This window comes from Aureobasidium pullulans (genome assembly GCF_000721785.1).
Source record: "Aureobasidium pullulans EXF-150 unplaced genomic scaffold scaffold_12, whole genome shotgun sequence".
In the NCBI taxonomy this organism is placed as follows: Eukaryota; Fungi; Ascomycota; class Dothideomycetes; order Dothideales; family Saccotheciaceae; genus Aureobasidium; species Aureobasidium pullulans.
The window spans coordinates 248,270-266,067 of NW_021941032.1; the positions used below are offsets into that span (position 1 = coordinate 248,270).

A 17,798-nucleotide genomic window follows, 5' to 3' on the forward strand; every position below is an offset into this window, starting at 1 on the left:
GTAGACAGCATGATCCATCTGGCAGTATCGCGGAGCTCAATAGTCGCGTGTAAGGGTGGAATCTTGTGCCCTGCTGTAGAGCAACTGAAGACTGGACGAAGTGAAGTCAAGGACGGTCGGACAAGGCTTCGGCAACGGGCGGGTCCACGGCACAAGACTGAAGTCATGAATGATCATGACGACTTGTGTACGCTTGCCATTTTTAGTAGGATGAGCACGAGTCTGATGAGGCTCCAACCGTTTTTCCTGCTGTGCTTTCTGCTGTTTGGTGACTTTTGCAGAGAAATGCATCCTCGATGTTGCGCGGAGAGTCTGCTCTAGCTCAACCCTCTCCGGCGCCCCTTTAAACCATATTCTCTACCAAACTAATTAATTCCCGGCCCAGCAAGTCAAGTACTTGGCCTTGCCTCTTCCTTCGAACACCCGACTTTGCCCTTTTGTGTCTCTCGGAACCCTTCTTCTCTGCCGTCTCTTTTCCATTCAACGCATCCGACTGCCGACCGAAAACGCCTATATTTTTCTACCGCAATCTAGCACGGTAGTCTCAACAACAAAGCACAACGCTTTTTCGACCACTACCGACTTTCGCTCAACCTTGTCTCGGTCGGGCAAAGACGAAGAATCATACCAGGAAGTCTATTTGAGCGAAGCATGAGATCGTGAGAAACACAATGGTATGCGCCGGACAAATCAACTTCCCCGCTCACCTGGCAAGCGACGAGAAGACTGACTTGGATTCATACAGGGCTGTGGCTTGTCTCGCGAATCCCGGGCTGCGGCCACGGACGACAATGAAGGCGCTCGCCATGCGAATGCCGACCCCTCTACTGCTCGCGCCGCACCCTCGCGCACGAGTTCCTCAAACACCCCTACCGAATTAGTCGATCGACCCAACCAACCTTTGCGCGCCGCTCCTACAGTCAAGCACTCGCCACCACAACTCGCCCTCACACCATGGAGCCCCTCGGAGCTTGCCAGACAGCGTGAAGCCTTTTTCGAGACCAGAGTCAGTGGAAGACCCGAGATGTGGGCAGCTTTGAAACAGGTGTCGGAGTTGTTAAGATCGGGAGACTTGAAGGCCGCGCAGACAATCCTTGACGCAACCGGTGCTACCTGCCCCACAGGTAGATTCTGTGTTGAAAGGAGAAGAGGTGGTCAGAAGAAGGGAGGTGTCTATGACGACAAGGGTCTGCTTTATGAAATCCCAGGCTGGGTTGTCGCAGACCCCGAAGACCTCGTCGCGGAGCCCCAGATTGAAGGCAAGGAAATCAATGAAGAGTCGGAAGACGAGATTGATGCCGAGAAGGGCGTTGTGTGCGAAGAGAAGATTGGTGACTTGGTGTCGGTCAGAGCACGACTCAGCGATCGTGGTACCGATGTCGTTGTCGAGATGGGCACCAACCAAAAGGTGTCGCTTCTTGTTAAGAAGGTACAGGAGAAGGCTGGCATCGAGCAAAAGATCAAGTTTGCCTACATGGGTAAAATCCTTGAAGAGCACAAGCCTCTTGGCGAGACGAACTGGAAGGAGGGACACATCCTGAATGCTTTGGTCTTTGGTTGATCGAGCCGTTCAGCCTCTCTTCGCAATTACTTTCTTTGGGTTCAAGGGCTAGGGAGGGCATTTGGTGCATTTTCAGCGGGCGTCAGATTCTTGCGGGAATGGTGGATACACACACGGATATGTTGGGCTTCTTTTTCTTTTCGTTTCTTAGGTTACCTTTTCCCTTTGATATTTCGTTTGTACGAATCGTGATTTCCCATCTACGCAAAGTATCTGTATCCAAAGTCCGCGACGATATTCTTTCCAAGCAAGAAAAACATGCTCAGCCTGCTTTGAAATGTCAAGTCCATCACACAAGAACTCGGGTGTAATGCTTATACAGGGCCTACTCGTATAGCAGAGCACGTGCAATGGAAGGAACGTAGAAGCTTCCGATGAAACACGTTCGATCAAGCACGAGCACTCTTTTCTTTCCCCACCAGACGTCATCCTATGCTTCTTTCATCCTTCGGTGCTTCGTTCCTTCCAAAGATAGAACGGTAGAATGGTATGCCAGCGTTTCTCGTGCCTCACAAGTCAGGCGCACATCGTGTGACAGGTAGGTCCATCTCTTTCCTCTGGAGAGACTGCCGGCGAACAAGACATTGACGGACAGAATGTAGCAATCGCTCTCTACCGCGCGCTACTCACAAAATGCCGTTCGGCACCGCCGTCCCTTGATAGGTCTGCATTGGAAGCTGTTGTCAAAAAGAGCTTCGCAAAGAATAGACATGTGACGAGCAAATATGTCCTGCAAGGCGCCTTTGCTGGCGGCTATGAGGTATACCACAGCTCAGTCGCATGCTCGAGCTAGAAGACTATGTGCTGATTGAAGTGCACAAGGCCCTCGACCACTTGACCGCCAGCATCACCGGCGACAATACCAGCGTCTCCCACTTAAACAGTCTACTCTACCGCCTCCCCAGCAATCTCAAAACCACCACTCCACCACCCAAACCACCACCACCACCGTCGACAAAACAAGCAGCAGTGGTAGGATCAACACTCTCCCTTCGACCTCGCCCGGCCTTCTCCCTCCCCTCACGCCGTCGCATTCCCGTTCTGGTAAACGCAAACAAGATCCCCATCCTCCGCTTCACCAAACCTCAACCAGCCATCCTATCCCAATACATCAGATCCCGCCTCGTCCTGCGACAAAAACGTCTAGACCTCAAACTCAAACTCGAAACCGACATGGAAATCGCAAAAGCGGAAGATGAGTGGGATAGGATACTCTTCGCTCGGGGGATCAAAGAGGAATCAGGAAATGAAGTAGATGAATTCGGGCGTAGGCAGAAGAGGACGACATGGACGGCCGCAATTTATGAGGCTTTGGGGCAGACGTATAAGGCTATTGAGGATGAGGGGGTGAAGAATAAGGAGATGGCTAAGAGGATGGTGGGGATCATTGATAGGGAGAAGGAATTGGCCGAGGTGGAGCGGAAGGAGAGGCAGAGGGTGAAGAATGAAGAGAGGAAGAAGAGGAAGGCTGAGAGAGATAGTGCCGTGAACAAGAATTAATGATGCAAGGTCGCATTTATCTTCGTTGAGTAGATATATACCATGTCCGTTGCCTTTACTCTCATTGAATTGCTCCCTCCGAATTGCACAAACCAGCCTTCTGCCAGCAGAAATAATGAAGAAAGAAAATACAGACGTCTTTTCATCCGAGTACCATCCATGTTGCCCCTTTTCGTTTTACATTCCGTCTTCTCGTATCTCATGTTTCTCGGTCACATTGATGCCCCTATTGTTGCCAAACTTCTCTCGCTCATCCCTACGACTACGTCTCTATCTCTTCATCAGATTTTCACTATCAATTCAAACACTTTGTCTTCGCCCGTCTCGTTGTCACATCTGTATCGAAAGCGTCTCAGGTTCTATGAATACGTGGGATGCCTAGGTTGTCCTTGTTGCTGCGGATCATGCGTTGTCTCCAGTTGTTGGCGGCCAGCACATGAACAGCAGAAGCCCAATCGAATGGGGCAAAGTGATGATTGTAAGGCTGCCAGAACAACTGAGTATAGGCGCGGTTGAAAGAGAGCTTGATGCCGAGAGGTCGAGGCTGGTTTACTTCAAAAGTCTGGTCCATGTCGAGTGCGCCTACAGGGATACCGTTAACACTAGGAGAACTTGTGAAGATGACCTGTGGACCGTTGGTGAGGACTGCTGACCTGGTGCTGCGTCTGACAGGCGTCAAGTGGCCGTTTTCAGTACCGAGGATGTCAGGAGAGGAAGGAGGTGCGACTCCTCCTTCTTCGAGCAAGTGGCAGACAGAATCTCCATGCTCATGGTAATCACAAGGATTAGCCCAAGGCATCTGAGCAGCCGTAGTGAAGACACTCTGTCCAGCATCTACCATTCTAGCCATAGCGTCTTGCAAGAAGTCGCCCTCAGGCTCATCAGCATCAGGACAAGCTCCCTTCTTGAGCAACTTTCCCTGATGGGCAAAGACATGAAAGTCAACGATGAGGCGACGCATTCCACAAGGGGCGACCGTGTTCTGGTACACGTAAGTTGCCCAGTTATCAGGCATGACCTGAGATTCCTTCACTTTCTCAATGGTGGCAGAGATGACGGCGTCCTTGAATCTAGGGGCATCGAGGCGTTCACCGAGAGTGTAGAGGCGAGGAAGGCAGTCCCACTCTTCCGAGTCCTCATCGGTGGCTGAGGAAGGAGAGGTCTTCACTGTGAACAGGCGGTTGAAGTAGATCCAGTGAACGAAGATGGAGAAAACATCGGGATCTTCCTCTTCCATCTCGAAGATGCCAGTATCGGCTTCTTTGAATGAAGAAGTGAGGCCCATGGCGAAGAAGCCGGACACGGTCATGAGGAGGTTCTTGTGAACAACAAAGGTCTTGCGGGAAGCCTTTGGGCCATCGCCAAGCAAGATGAAGGTCAACTCGGTTCCGAGACTTGGATGTTTCGTTAGTGTGATGGAATGAGGGAAGTGAAGCGTATTGCTCACTCAGGTGCCTCCCTCTGGGACTTGCGAATACGTGGACTTGGACTGCCAGGAGTGGTTGGAGTGGCACTGAGGCTCGAAGTGTCAGTTGGAGCCAGTGAAAGCAGGCACCGAACCACTTACAGTTTCTTAGCAGGCGTGGCCTTCTTTGGGGTCTTAGGGGTGGTAGGTGCCATAGTTGTTGTTTGACACGTCCTGGTCTAGAGTAATGTACCAGGAAAGATGATGCGCACCAACGTTCGAATCAACGGAGTCTCTGTGAAGGAGAGAGAAGATTGAAGAGCAGGCGAGAGAGGTCTCCAATTTGGAAAATCGAGGAGTGATGTTGTGACACTGGCTTCGCTGGAGTGAAGGTGAAGAACTGCTTCAGGACTCGTCGCTGATAGTTGACAATATGCGTGAACGGAACTCAACGCAGTGAACGGAGCGATCTCTTGGTCTAGAATCCAGCCAGCGACGAATCGAGAAGAGACAGAGGAAGAGTCGAACGTTTGTGATGGGCGAAGACCAAGGTGGCCGGACAGAGGTAGTCGAGGGGTGAGCTACCTCGCTGCAGCAGCATATCAAGACGTCACCAGCGACTTGTGGAAACAATGGGACGAGGCACGGTGATATGGAGATTACGAAGAGATAGTCTTGAGTTCAAAATAGGTATTTGTATTAAGTATTATAACTAGCTTGGTTGAAAAGATCTGTTACTAGTCAGCAACATGTTCCACGAATGTGTTGAGTGACAAAAGGTGATTGTGGAAGGGCAAAGGTCAGTTCTCCAAGGTGATGGTATCTTCAAAGACGTGTCTCAGTAAGAACACAGCGAAATATCATTTTTGTTCATCATTATGCGAGGGGGTGGATAAGAAGTATGAGAAGGGAAGGACTTACAGCTTGATACAACGTTGATCATGTAGCGTTGAAGAGATACTTGACCTATGCCAGGGCAATCAGTAATGGCCTTCCATGTTGTTTTCGAACAAGGTAGGGTATGTGATTGCAGTCAGGCTCTGTTTGGAGTCAGAATGAGTTCATCACGATGACAGCATCACCAAGCACATACCATTAAATCATTATAAATGTCCACAACGGATAAGCCTTCGTTACGGGCAAACCGTTCACAGTGTGAATATTGTTCATCATGCAATGGCGAAAATGTGATGTTGTATTGGAAGACAAACTGCATACCTAGCGAACAAGACTGTTAGCAAGGGACTCGAGGGTCATGATTGCAATGATCGACACGCATCAAGTGCGATGGGCTAGAGAGACAGTTAGCACACGGTTAATGATGGACAAGACGAGATGAGCGTTACCATTCAATATTCTCAGAATTTTCAGTGTTTTGTGTTCATGTCCGACCAGCACAATATAGGCTTAGGAAGGATCAAACAGTGTGAATAAAATGTTCATCATTGTGAATGCCCATGCAAGAGATGTTGAAGCTGACCAAGGGCTGAATTCAAGTTGCATACCTAAACACAACCAGTCTTAGTACATGTTTTGATGGAAAAAATGAGTGCAAAAAATGTGCATGGGCGCAAAAAATCAGCTGACGATAATCTCAACAAGCAACTCCCGACCAACCATCCCAAGAGTTTGTACGCTCTTGTTTCAGCGGATGGAGGTCGAAAGCGCAATCTGTCCGCCCGTTCGTTCAAATCTTCTTCATATTGAAAGGGGGAACATGGTCGATGGGTGATGGTGGTGAGTAGATACCTGATGCAAATCGAGTTAGCTTGGCTGTTCAGCAGAGCAAAGTAATGAAGTGCAAAAGATAATTCGTGGCAAGATAGTCAGACAAGGCTGAAACTTGATTTTAGACAGATTCGACATTGTATATTCAGGTCGAGGAATGCCTTTCCGGAGTCGGTATATCATCACCCAAGCCAGGGGAAAGTGTGTGCAGTGTGCAAGAGTTGTGGGGTGACCAACCTTTTGAATATTGAGAGGGTGCGTCGATGACTGGCACACCCTCGACACGGCCAGCGTGTGTTGACAAGCGGAATAACGACTCGAAGGAAGGACTGTTCAGACTTTTGTTAGCATGATGATGCAAAAAGATTGACAGAAGAGGTGTTGATGTGGATCAGTCTCAGTGTAATTCTAGAGTAATTGTAATCCTTCACGATGCTATAGGAGTTGGATTGTTCGTGTTTGTTGTTTCATCTCTGTGATGGGTGTGATGGATTGGGTGGTGGAGTAAAAGCTTACCTTTGGAAAGAGATCTGCCCGCCTTGTCTGCGCATGCGCATTTGATCGACAGAAGCAAGGCGAGCAGAGAGCTCAAGTCACAGCTCGAGAGTACGCGCAGAGATGATGATTGGCGATGGTTTGTTTGTTGTGATGCGAGAAAAGAAGTCTGAAGGTCGAAGAAAATTGCAGACTTTGAGGAAGCCGCGGCCGGTTGAAATCCGGCTTCTCGGGAGCTTGGGCCAAAACGACGCGGAGGTCGCTTTAGCATGTGAAACTCAAAGGCATCATCGTCATTTGACAGCCCATCTAGGTTGAACAGTCGCCATGTCTTTTGCTGAGGGCTCATCGCAATACACCCAGTCGCCTCGACTCTCGCACTACCAGCAGTATGATTCATCAACGCCGCCTCCTCCTCCGCCGAAACCTTTGAGCGGCAGAGAGACGCCATCCAGAGGACCCCCACTGCCCCCTCCCCCTCCAGCTCAAGGACACATGAACTCGCAGAATGGCTATAGCAATCTACCCACGAATCAAACCCCGCTTCCAGAACCAGGCTGGCTTCCCTCAAAAGTTCACGACTTATCCACGAACGACCTTAGACGTCTACTGGAGGACCCAGAATTACAAGCCGCTTTGTTGAACGACCCGGAGAACACGCATCCATCCATTCCTGCCTCCCAGGAAACACTACGTCGTATACTTGACTCAAACATCCAAACAGCCTCCTCGCTACAGCAAGTCGAGTCTCGATTGTCTCATCAACGCGCTGCTACTCAGTCCCGCCTAATCGCCCTTCGTGCCCTCGAGCAACAGCACAAGTCTAAAATTGTCGAGACTGAAGACACTTTGAAGGGCTTCAGCCCCATGGCTTTGTATCAGCGCCTCAACGCTAGTGCTCAGGAACAGGACGCTCTGGTAAAGGGAATCGAGGATAGCTTCTTGGACGAAGGCGGCCTTGCTCCGGATAGAGAAGTCCAGGACTTTGTTCGTCGTTTGAGAGAAGCCAAAAGAGTTGCCTTTTTGCGCAACGAACGCAAAGAGCGCTGGGATGAAGGCAGAGTCGGCGGCTGGAGATGAGACTGTTCACATTGACATCGCCATCCATGCTTCTCTCCACACCAGTAGCGACCTGCCTCAGGATATGGTAGGCTTCCTTCACTTGCTACCAGGAACAGTCCATACCTGACGACCTTACCCTGATCTCAACCGGCATGTTCTCCCTGGACCAGCTGCACAAGCCACTACTCACGAAATATCCCCCTTCGCATAACGAACGACTTGCTTCTCGGCCACACTCGAGTCAAGATTCAAGAGATTGGCCTCGTGAAGCAGCATTACATCCAATCTCGAGCCATGTTTCACGCTCTGTAGCCATTCTCCCTTGGTTTCGGCACTTTGTAACTGGCTCAGGCCTCAAAGCTGCACGCTTTTCGACTAAGGGACCATATACCACTCTACTTCGCTCCATTATCTGGTCTCTCGTACGTCCTTCTGTCACGGCGTGATACTTGCAGAAACTCAAGCTATCAATTTAGTGGTAGAGGATGCTGAACAACTAAAACCAGGTTGCTTCATTGGCAAGTGTTTTCTGACGAAGCTGGGTTGAATTGAAAAAGGAAGCGTTCCTCCTCATTTCTTGGTCTCAAGGCGAGATGATCAAGCTGACTGACAACGAATTGTCAACTTGCAACGACTCACCATAACTTGAAATGTAGAAGAAAGAAAGTCTCCTGATGCAACCCTTGCTCAAGACTAGTCCAGATTGAGCGACAGTATAGGTCTTAATAACATACTGGGAGAGATTTTCGAACGCACAGGACTTTGTTTAGAACGTAATGATGTCTCACTGCCTACCCAAACAGCTCACTTAATAATGACCATGATAGCTCTACTCGAAAAGATGACGGTTGGCTGAACAAACTAATCAGCGCAACAGGGCTGACCCTTGTACGTTTGCTACAAGAAATTGAAGACATTACATCAAGACTGCTGCTTTGAACGGCGCTCTTCTCGATCAACAGTACTTCTAGAAGACCAACTATTGCTTTCTATACAGCTTCTCGATTCATCTTGGTTAGCTGTATGCCGATGCCTAATTAGCTGTGTAGAATGTAATGTTCGTATCGCCTCTCCAAGATTGACCAAGGGCGCGAGAGGGTTGCCAATGACCTTGAGACGTTCTGTATACATATGTGCAGCGTTCTTGAATGATTCTCCATGTATCGCTAGCGCCATCCAGAACATCTCCCAATCCGCGCATCTCAACTTGGACCTAACTTCCCTTTACGCACGACAAGGATCGCGCATAATTTTTCGATTATTATCAGAATTCATCTCGTTCAAAATGATGGGTGATAACTTAGTCGATCTAACATCATCACAGCCCGAAAAGCAATTAGAATCTGTTGCCCGTGTTCAAGACCCGGTCAACTCAGCGACGCTTCCCCAGCTTGTTGAGCCAGACGATCTCGAGGACGATACCGACGACCTCGAGGATTCCGAATCTGAATCTGACGACAGCGACATTTTCGAATCTGCTCTGACCGATGAACTGGAACGCGCAGAATTTGAGCCATACACTGACGATGGTAAGTTTCAATGCCTGCATAATAGTGAACCTTATCCCCGGGTTTTACCATAGCTGACGATCGTACAAGATCCTGGACCGATCTCATATACACCTGCCGAGGGAAAGGACATCCGAGACAAACTACGCCGACTTGGACCCAATCGATTCATAGAGCAGACCATCACTTCTGGAGTCGTTGGCGTTAGGAAACTCGTCACAGCGTTCGGCGTACGGCCTGATCTTCCTTATGGAACCAGATGGTACTACCAGATCCTGGGTCAATGTATCCAGCGTGAGCTCAGAAGAAGACAAAAGCTCACTGAGTACAACACCGTCGACGACGCTGTATCGCTTCTTCAGAAATCCAAGAACATCATGGTCATCACTGGAGCTGGCATTTCTACAAGTCTCGGCATCCCTGACTTCCGCTCCAAGAACACTGGCTTCTACTCAAAACTTCTCGCTCGCGGTTTCGACAGTCCAGAAGATGTCTTCGATATCGGAAACTTCGATGAAGACCCCACGTAAGCACGAATACTCAGGGGTCGAGTTGCAATCACTGACTGTTATCTAGTCACTTCTACGAGTTGGCACATGATATCTTGCCGGTTACAGATAGGTGTTCGCCGACTCACGCTTTCATCAAGCTCCTCCAAGACAAGCAAAAGCTACTCACGAATTACACCCAAAACATCGACAACATCGAGGAATATGCGGGCATCGATCCCGAGCGTTTGATTCAATGCCACGGTTCATGGGCCACAGCGAGCTGTCGCAAATGTCATACCGAAGTCAAGGGTGATGCCATCTTTGAGGACGTCAGGCAACACAAAGTCTCGTTATGTAAGACCTGTCTGGACATCATCGAGAAGCAGCCCCGCAAGCGCAAGCGCACATCCAACGGAAAGTCGAAGTCAAGAAGCAGCCACTCTGACTCGGAAGATGATGGCCGGTATGATGTTCCACAACCTGGTGTCATGAAGGTGAGCTCCATCCTACTTATGACAGTCACCAGACTCGAGACTGACTTTCTAGCCCAACATCACCTTCTTCGGCGAAAAGCTCCCCAGCCGCTTCTTCGACAGACTTACTGAGCACGATGTCGCAATGGTCGATTTGATTGTCGTCATCGGTACTTCCATGAAGGTCGCTCCTGTCTCCGAGATGTACGTCCATTCTCTCCCTCTACTTCACGTTCCAGCAACTAATTACAAACCTTAACAGTCCCAACTTCGTTGACGAAAAAGTGCCTCAGATCTACATCTCACGCGAGCCGGCCGATCACATCAACTTCGACATCACCCTCCTGGGCTACTGCGATGATGTCGTAGCCGAACTGGCCAAGCGTGCTGGCTGGAGAATCAAACACACAAATCTCACTGAGGAGCCATTGACGGCGACGCCTGGCCCGAAGACTGGACAGTGGAACATCGCACCGCTGACCCCAGCTACTCTACCTGCATCTAATGACTAGATAGGCGACATGGCATCAAAAAGGGAAATTTTCTGGAGGAAGGGATTCGCATGTGGCATTTGGAGAGAGGGAAATTCCAGGGAAGCATATGGTGCGGGCTGGCCGTTCTAAGGCATCTTTCCTCCATCAATTCGGCATAGAAGCGTGAAGGGTTTCTCAACTTCACCCTCTCCTGGTGGTTATTCTGCAAGCATAACAACCAAAACAGGTTTATCTCGTCGGCTTCACGGAGTTCAAACATGGGCAGGATCAATCATCTTTGGGATTGGCAAAAGGGAAACATACATACTTAATCAAGGGCGCATGATACACGGGGACTCTGATTACCATTCAAAATCCCATTCTCGCCTTTTCTTTCTTACGATTCCGTGGTTCTTTCCGCTGCAACAAGGTCGCACTGCTTCATTCTTCGTGATTCACCATCATTGTGTTGCATGTCTTCAAAGGTCCTACTTTGTATCTCTGATTCTCTTCTATTCAGTGTAACCGTGTTTATATGGATCGCTTCCTCATGAAGTTGACCACCACTCCCAAGACGGCTCTGATTGTTCCGAGGAGTCTATCGTAATGCACAAGGAGCTAGCATGGTACTGCATCTGTTGGTTTGCTCAAGCAGGTCATAACATCTTCGGATGCTCGTAGTAATCTCAAACATATCCAGTTTGACCCTTTCCGTTACAGAGCATTTGGATTTTCCCAAAATGAACATCTTCTCGTCATGTCTTTTTTCTCCACGCAAGTCACGAACAGGTCTTTGTATAGATTTCGTTCGGTGAACGTGATGAAACCTCAATTTATTGCTTTGGTTACCAAAATTCGGAACCAAGATCATGCTACCTTCTTGCAGCGTTCCCGCAAACGCATGCTCTACAAAAGTGAAAGCTTGACCTTTCTCTTTCCAGTACTCTCCTCAGCCTCGTCACAAATTCTAACCTTGACCTTCTCAAAGAGCTCAACACTCTTATCAATGCCCTCACCCTTGATCTTGAGCACGTAATTCTCAGTGTCGAATTCCGACTCTGGTTCAGGGGTGGCGAGATCGCGCAGACGGATGAGACCCTCGATACCGAAGCGAGGCACGAAGACGACAAAGCCGTTGGAGAAGACACGCATGATGAAGCCGTCTTCATCTACAATGCGGCCCTTGAGTGCTTGTCCGACATAGTACTCTACACTGGCACGACCGGCCATCTGTGCATTACGGTGACGGACGTTGATGTTCTTGCACACGCCTTCGAGCTTGGCCTTGGAAAGCAGAGAAGCGTCGAGGGGTTCGTAGTCGATGGCGGCGGCGAGCTGACGATGAGCTTCGAGATCGGCATAACGGCGGATGGGGGAGGTGAAATGAGTGTAGATTTCGGAGGCGAGACCGTAATGACGGAACTCGGGGTATGCTTGGGTGCCGGAGCAGAAGTACTCGGCGGACATCATGCAGCGGGTGGCCATGATGCGGACGAGGGTGTTGAAGAAGGGTTCTGCGGGATCGACGCAGGTGTCTAGTGAGTCTGCGAGAGCCTTAGAGCTGTCTGTTCGTAGCTCCATTCCGCGCTTGACGCGGAGTTGGTTGGAAAGCTCTTCGAAGTTTGTCTTGGGAGGAGCGGCGTGGCGACGTAGCAGTGCGGTTTGAGGGTAGGCTTCGTAGATGCGAGCAGCGACACTAGTGTTGGCGAGAAGCATGAACTCTTCAACCAAAGACATGGTGTCGAGGTGCTGTTTCGTCTGCACATCGGCAGGATCGGCGGTCTCTGACTCAGTCTGAACACGCACTTCGGGACTGGCCAGGTTTAAGGCACCAGCATCCATACGCTTCTTCTTCAGCTTCTTTGACAGCATCATGAGCATACGGATGCCGTTGGTGAGGTCATCTTGTTGTGATTGGTCGTCGACACGAATCTGAGCTTGTTCATAGGCGAAAGCCTCTCTCGACTTGATGACAGACTTGGTGTAGTCAGCGCGTACGATATCGGCGTCAGGTGTGAGCTCCCAAAGTACGGAGAAGGCGTAACGCTCGACGTAGGGCTTTAGTGAGCACAAGTCGGTTCCGAGCAGCATAGGCAACATGTCAATACGCTTGTCGACGAGGTATACTGTTGTACCACGCAGACTGGCTTCTTGGTCCATGGCGTTGTTTGGTTTGACAAAGTTGGAAACATCAGCAATGTGGACACCGACTTCAATGTTGCCGTTTGGTAGTGTTCTAGCGTGGAGAGCATCATCGATATCAACACAACCAGGAGGGTCGATACTGCAGATCAGGAGATCACGCAGATCTCTTCTCTTGTTCCAACCAGGGTCGGACATGCTATCGGGCACTTTCCAGTCGTGGCCCTCAGAGGGCAAACAGTCCAGAACGGTCTTGGGGAAGGGTCGGTACTGTACGTCCCATTCCAGCAGTAGTGCCTCGGTCTCGGCACCCTTGGTCTCGAGCTCTCCCAGCGAACGAACGAAATGTCCGACAGGATATCTCGACTCTCTGTCCCAAGCGTCGATGGTCACCAACAGACGCTTGCCAAGAAGATCTCCAGCCTGGCGGGTACGAATGCGGATCTTCGGGATGCGCTTGTCCATGGGAATTAGGAAGACGGTCTGCTGTGCACGACTCTGCTTCGTTGATGACTTGACCGAGTCCTTGTCAACATGACCAACGTATTGGCGCCAATTGCGTTTGATAATGCCGACTACGCGAGCAGTGGGCTGTGGTCTGCCTTCAGCACTCTTTCCGTGTGTCTTCTTGACCTCTTCTTGCAGCGCACGCTTCTCCTGTTGTGTGATGACAGCCTCACCCTCATCTGCATCAGCATTGTCGTTCTTGTTCACGACCTCTTCTTCCAGAATCTTTGATGAGGGAGCCTTCCACTGATCCTTGGGCAGAACCTCGACCACCACAATATCTCCAGAGATGGCTCTGTTGCTGTTTTCTCTACCAATGATGAGCAGAGGCTTGTCGAATGCCGGGACGAAGACAGATCCTTCCAGATAGTTGTAGGGTGATACGTTGAAGGTTCCTTGGTGCATGGTACCAGCCTTGACACCAGTGATCATCTTGGAGACCGAAAGGTAATCGGGATAAAGAAGCTCGCCCTTGGTCTGCTTGCCAACTCTCTGTTCGTGTCCAGTGCTGACCATATCCAACAAACGTTCTGCATCGTCCAGACCAGAAACGTATTCGCGCAATGAGATACCGGTAATACCATCAAGCTTCGCCTTTCGCAAGTTGTCACGGTCGTCGCTAAGCATCACTACAGAAGGGCATCTGACGGATTTGCGCTTGCTGACAGCTTCTTCCAGATGTTCGGCATACCACTTCACGGCGCGGCGAACAGCACGGTCGTTTCTGTCGTTGATGGTCTCCTTGTCCTCGCGAACAACATAGGTCTGAAGTCTGAAGTCGTTGAAGAAAACGTAAAATCGCTTGCCGTCGTTCTTGGTCAAGCTAATGAGGCGGTGATAGAGAGGAAGCGAGCGGTTCTTGACTTCCTCCAGAACAGTCTGTAGAACAATTACATCATGGAACGCGGTTTCGAGCTCAAAAAGATCCATTCCAGTGAGGAAAGCATTCGTATCCGGGATTATGTAATGGCCATTGGGAAATGATTTTGTTCCAGCGGGAGTCTCAGAAAGCACAAACGGAGCGGCTGGAGATGTCAGTTTTGATCAGAATTATCTCAGCATAAGGCATACTCTTATTGTGATAGTCGGTAGGAGCAATCTCGAGGCAGTGAGCACATAACCTTGACGAGCAAGGAATATCTTCGCGCAAGTATAGCTCGCGAACAATTTTCTGAACCTTGCCACTCTTGGTGGAGCGAATGTAGACCTTGCTCGACAAGTTCGGGGCGGCGCTGTCGGCCGCGTATGAACGTTTCAAACTAGTCATGATGAGTTGACGGCAGGTTTGTATTTCGTCGTCGAAGATGTGATGGTATCAAAAAATGTCTAACTATGACGGCAATCGGACAAAGATTGGGAAGTTGCGCCGGTTGAACCCCGGAATTGAGGCGGCAGGTGGACTTGCCCAACAACGTCACTCGAGCTGCTCCTGGCGATAAAGTACCGAGTGTCGTTCAAGCGCAATTGACGAGCTTGAGACAAGGAAATACACTACAGACAAAGACATCACAGACAGCACATCAACATGTCGCTCGACCCGCCGGCATACATTCTGTCGCTCCAGAACAACATTCGGGCGCGACCAATCTCATGGGAAGGAGCTGTACGAGCAAAGACCATCACCGAACAGGACCTCAAGAAGATCAAATCGATAGACAAGGTCCGCAAGGAGCAACGCAGACAGACAGTCGAGTCGGATCCTGAAAGCTATGCTGCCCTCGTTCTGGGCTCCGACGACAGCGCCAGCATCTTCCAATCTGCCGCCAAGCGCTCCGACATTGTCCAGTACATGCTGGTCTTGACTGGCGACCTTATCGAGGGTAGGATACTCTCCAAGACTCAACGAATCCAGTGCGCAAGTTGCTGACTGGTCAAGCAGACATCCCATCATTCGTAGCCAAGCTGCTCGACCACGCCGACCCTTACGCTCCCTTCGTGCCGCTTCTTAAGCAGACCGCAAACCCCGAAGACCCCATCCCGCTACTCGCATCATGTGTCTTGTCAGCTCTTATCTCACACGGCCTTATGAAGAGTGGCCCCCAGGCTGAGCAGATCGACAAGGCCCTGCCCAAGCTGTACTCGTACATCTCAACCCTCGCAAAGAAGTCGGACAACAACCTGCAAGACATTGCTGTTCAGGAATACTCGGCTCTGTTGCGCACTGCGAAGTCGCGTCAATTGTTCTGGGAGCAAAGAAAGGACACTGTCACTCCTCTATTTGACATTTTGACCAACGCTACTGGAGGTGCTGTCAGAGACACCGACTCGACCCTGATCAGCGGTGGCAGCATTCGCAGTATTGCCGATTCTCAGATCATCAACAACGTTGGTCTGCAACTCTTATACCACGTCTTGCTCGTCATCTGGCAGCTGAGTTTCGAGGGCGAGCTTGTTGGCCGCGGTTTGGACGAGTATGTCTACACCGAGCACATTAAACACAAGCATGCGCTGACAATGATATAGGGAGCACGACATCATCGTCCTTTATGCTGCCCTCCTCCGTATCTCCCCCAAGGAGAAGACCACCAGACTCCTTCTTGCAACCCTCACAAACCTTTTGTCAACCAATCGCGATACTCTCATGCCCGCCGTCATTCCCGCTCGCCTTCCCGCCATTCTCCAGAATCTCCAAGGCCGTCACCTCAACGATGCCGATCTCCTCGAAGACTTGAAGGCTCTCCAATCCATGGTCGAAGAATTCCAAAAGACACAAACCACCTTCTCAGAGTACGCTGCAGAGGTCAACTCTGGTCACCTCCGCTGGTCGCCTCCTCATCGCAACCAAGCTTTCTGGAGTGAGAACGCTCGCAAGATTCTTGAGGATAACAAGGGTGAATTGGCCAAGAAGCTCGCCGAGATTTTGTCAAAGTCTTGGGACAATGACAAGCAAGTGCTGGCCATCGGCTGCAACGACGTCGCCTGCCTGGTCAAGGAGGTACCCGAAAAGAGACAACAGATGGAGAGACTTGGTTTGAAGTCTCGCGTTATGGAGCTCATGCAACACAGTGATGAATCCGTGCGCTGGGAGAGTTTGAGAGCAGTCGGTGAATGGCTCAGATATTCCTTTGAGAAATAGAGCCGCCACGCACACAGGCGTACCTGACTCTTTTCTCTTACGGTCTGTTTCATGTGTTTAAATACCGACCGTTACTGCACATCTAATCCTGTTGTTCTTGTTTTCTTTTCCTGGACATTTTCTGGCGACTGTCTAGGTGCTTTTCTTTCACTTTCTACTTGTATAGCGAACTGGGGTATACCGATACAAATGCACGTTTCATCCGATAGACCGCCTCTTTCTAATTCAAGTGTTGTTCCGAGATCGTCGTGGGAGAGACGTGACAAGTCATGTTTCCTGAGTCGTGTTTCTGATTCAAGGTCCCATGTCTCTGGGATCAATCTATCGGCACACGACGCCCACATCCGCATCTCTCTACCTGGAGCCGTAAACGAGACTTGCCCAAAGTCATCACGTCATGAACACAGCAAGTCATCGCTTCCTCCCAAAAGAGCAAAACGTACTCATCCCGTCCGAGAAAGACCGTGCCATAGTGCATACGTCTGCACGCTTTCTGCGGCTGAGCACTGGGGGTGTTATGGCCGTTGCTGTAGGAGCGGGATTCCCGATTTCGTGATTGTGGAGAGAGAGAGCGCGGAAGAACGAGTGTGGAGTGCTTTCACATGCGCCACTGTTGACAACGGGAACTGTTGACCGGGCAGGCCATAGACTATTTTGACTTTTTTCCCTGGCAGCCATCGAGTTTCTTGTGAGCTTGTTCCATACTTGGAGATGATGGCGATGACGAGATGATTCATCTATCTGTCTTTCTGCTTGCAATTGCGATGAACTGCTTCCCGGATGAGAAGATCGAATGAAAAGAATCAAAAGACAAAGCTCATCCATCTGCATGAAAACGTGAATGTTGACAACGTTCTGTGTGCCCGCATCTATTCTAAGCAACAACGGTGCAGCCGCAGAAAGAGAAAAGACGACCCAGACAGCGAAGCACAGGGACAAGCAAAGACAAAGGACGCGTAAACCACACCATCGTTACGAGATATCTCACCATCGGCCGAATGACCTTTGAACGAAGTCGCGATTTTCCCGCGGGGTTCGATAGCTGCGTGGAGAGCACGTAAGCAACAGCCAAAAAGTAGGCGGGTAGCTTCCTACACTCGGCAATCTGGACCGTGTATAGTACTTGCCAGTTCTTGAGTTCACACCATGCCTACCACCTCCATCCAAGAAACCTCCATCGCGCAAGATGCTATGATGTAGGGGAGTTCATGGTTGACCAGGAGATGTCTGCTTTGTTCGCAACTCCCTTGCAAGGTCTCCAGCAAAAAGCCAGAACCGAGGCGCAGTTGCCGTGGGAAAAGTCAAAAATAGAGACGACCACACCGCAGGCCATCGCCGACTCGAGAAAGTAGGAAACAGATCTCCACCAAAGCTACT

At 50.2% G+C, this 17,798-nt stretch overlaps 7 protein-coding genes across 7 annotated transcripts; 5 read left to right on the forward strand and 2 right to left on the reverse strand.

The window, feature by feature from the left end:
- The first annotated feature begins 204 nt into the window (after positions 1–204).
- Positions 205–1,848, forward strand: M438DRAFT_346698 (uncharacterized protein). The gene is made up of 2 exons (XM_029905739.1): positions 205–674; positions 746–1,848. The coding sequence occupies exons 1-2, from the start codon at positions 672–674 to the stop codon at positions 1,559–1,561; spliced, it is 819 nt and encodes a 272-aa protein (XP_029759236.1). The 5' UTR covers positions 205–671; the 3' UTR covers positions 1,562–1,848.
- A 143-nt stretch (positions 1,849–1,991) lies between these two features.
- M438DRAFT_398061 (uncharacterized protein) lies at positions 1,992–3,148 on the forward strand. Its single transcript, XM_029909335.1, has 3 exons — positions 1,992–2,099; positions 2,164–2,321; positions 2,384–3,148. The coding sequence occupies exons 1-3, from the start codon at positions 2,051–2,053 to the stop codon at positions 3,059–3,061; spliced, it is 885 nt and encodes a 294-aa protein (XP_029759237.1). The 5' UTR covers positions 1,992–2,050; the 3' UTR covers positions 3,062–3,148.
- Positions 3,128–4,647, reverse strand: M438DRAFT_40557 (uncharacterized protein). The gene is made up of 4 exons (XM_029909794.1): positions 4,629–4,647; positions 4,509–4,574; positions 3,715–4,455; positions 3,128–3,643 (listed from the first exon to the last, which is right to left on the reverse strand). Exons 3-4 carry the CDS (start codon positions 4,368–4,370, stop codon positions 3,616–3,618), a joined length of 684 nt encoding a protein of 227 aa, XP_029759238.1. The 5' UTR covers positions 4,371–4,455; positions 4,509–4,574; positions 4,629–4,647; the 3' UTR covers positions 3,128–3,615.
- Positions 4,648–7,016: 2,369 nt separating this feature from the next.
- Positions 7,017–7,769, forward strand: M438DRAFT_276064 (uncharacterized protein; the record flags this gene model as incomplete). Its single annotated transcript, XM_029900829.1, has 1 exon — positions 7,017–7,769. The coding sequence occupies one exon, from the start codon at positions 7,017–7,019 to the stop codon at positions 7,767–7,769; it is 753 nt and encodes a 250-aa protein (XP_029759239.1).
- A 1,267-nt stretch (positions 7,770–9,036) lies between these two features.
- Positions 9,037–10,735, forward strand: M438DRAFT_375537 (SIR2-domain-containing protein; the record flags this gene model as incomplete). Its single annotated transcript, XM_029908587.1, has 5 exons — positions 9,037–9,280; positions 9,350–9,785; positions 9,836–10,244; positions 10,297–10,427; positions 10,486–10,735. 5 exons carry the CDS (start codon positions 9,037–9,039, stop codon positions 10,733–10,735), a joined length of 1,470 nt encoding a protein of 489 aa, XP_029759240.1.
- Positions 10,736–11,602: 867 nt separating this feature from the next.
- Positions 11,603–14,612, reverse strand: M438DRAFT_276221 (ribonuclease R; the record flags this gene model as incomplete). The annotated part of the gene is made up of 2 exons (XM_029900839.1): positions 11,603–14,370; positions 14,417–14,612. 2 exons carry the CDS (start codon positions 14,610–14,612, stop codon positions 11,603–11,605), a joined length of 2,964 nt encoding a protein of 987 aa, XP_029759241.1.
- Positions 14,613–14,779: 167 nt separating this feature from the next.
- Positions 14,780–16,669, forward strand: M438DRAFT_346707 (vacuolar ATP synthase-like protein subunit H). Its single transcript, XM_029905740.1, has 3 exons — positions 14,780–15,165; positions 15,225–15,756; positions 15,809–16,669. Exons 1-3 carry the CDS (start codon positions 14,871–14,873, stop codon positions 16,419–16,421), a joined length of 1,440 nt encoding a protein of 479 aa, XP_029759242.1. The 5' UTR covers positions 14,780–14,870; the 3' UTR covers positions 16,422–16,669.
- Positions 16,670–17,798: the final 1,129 nt, after the last annotated feature.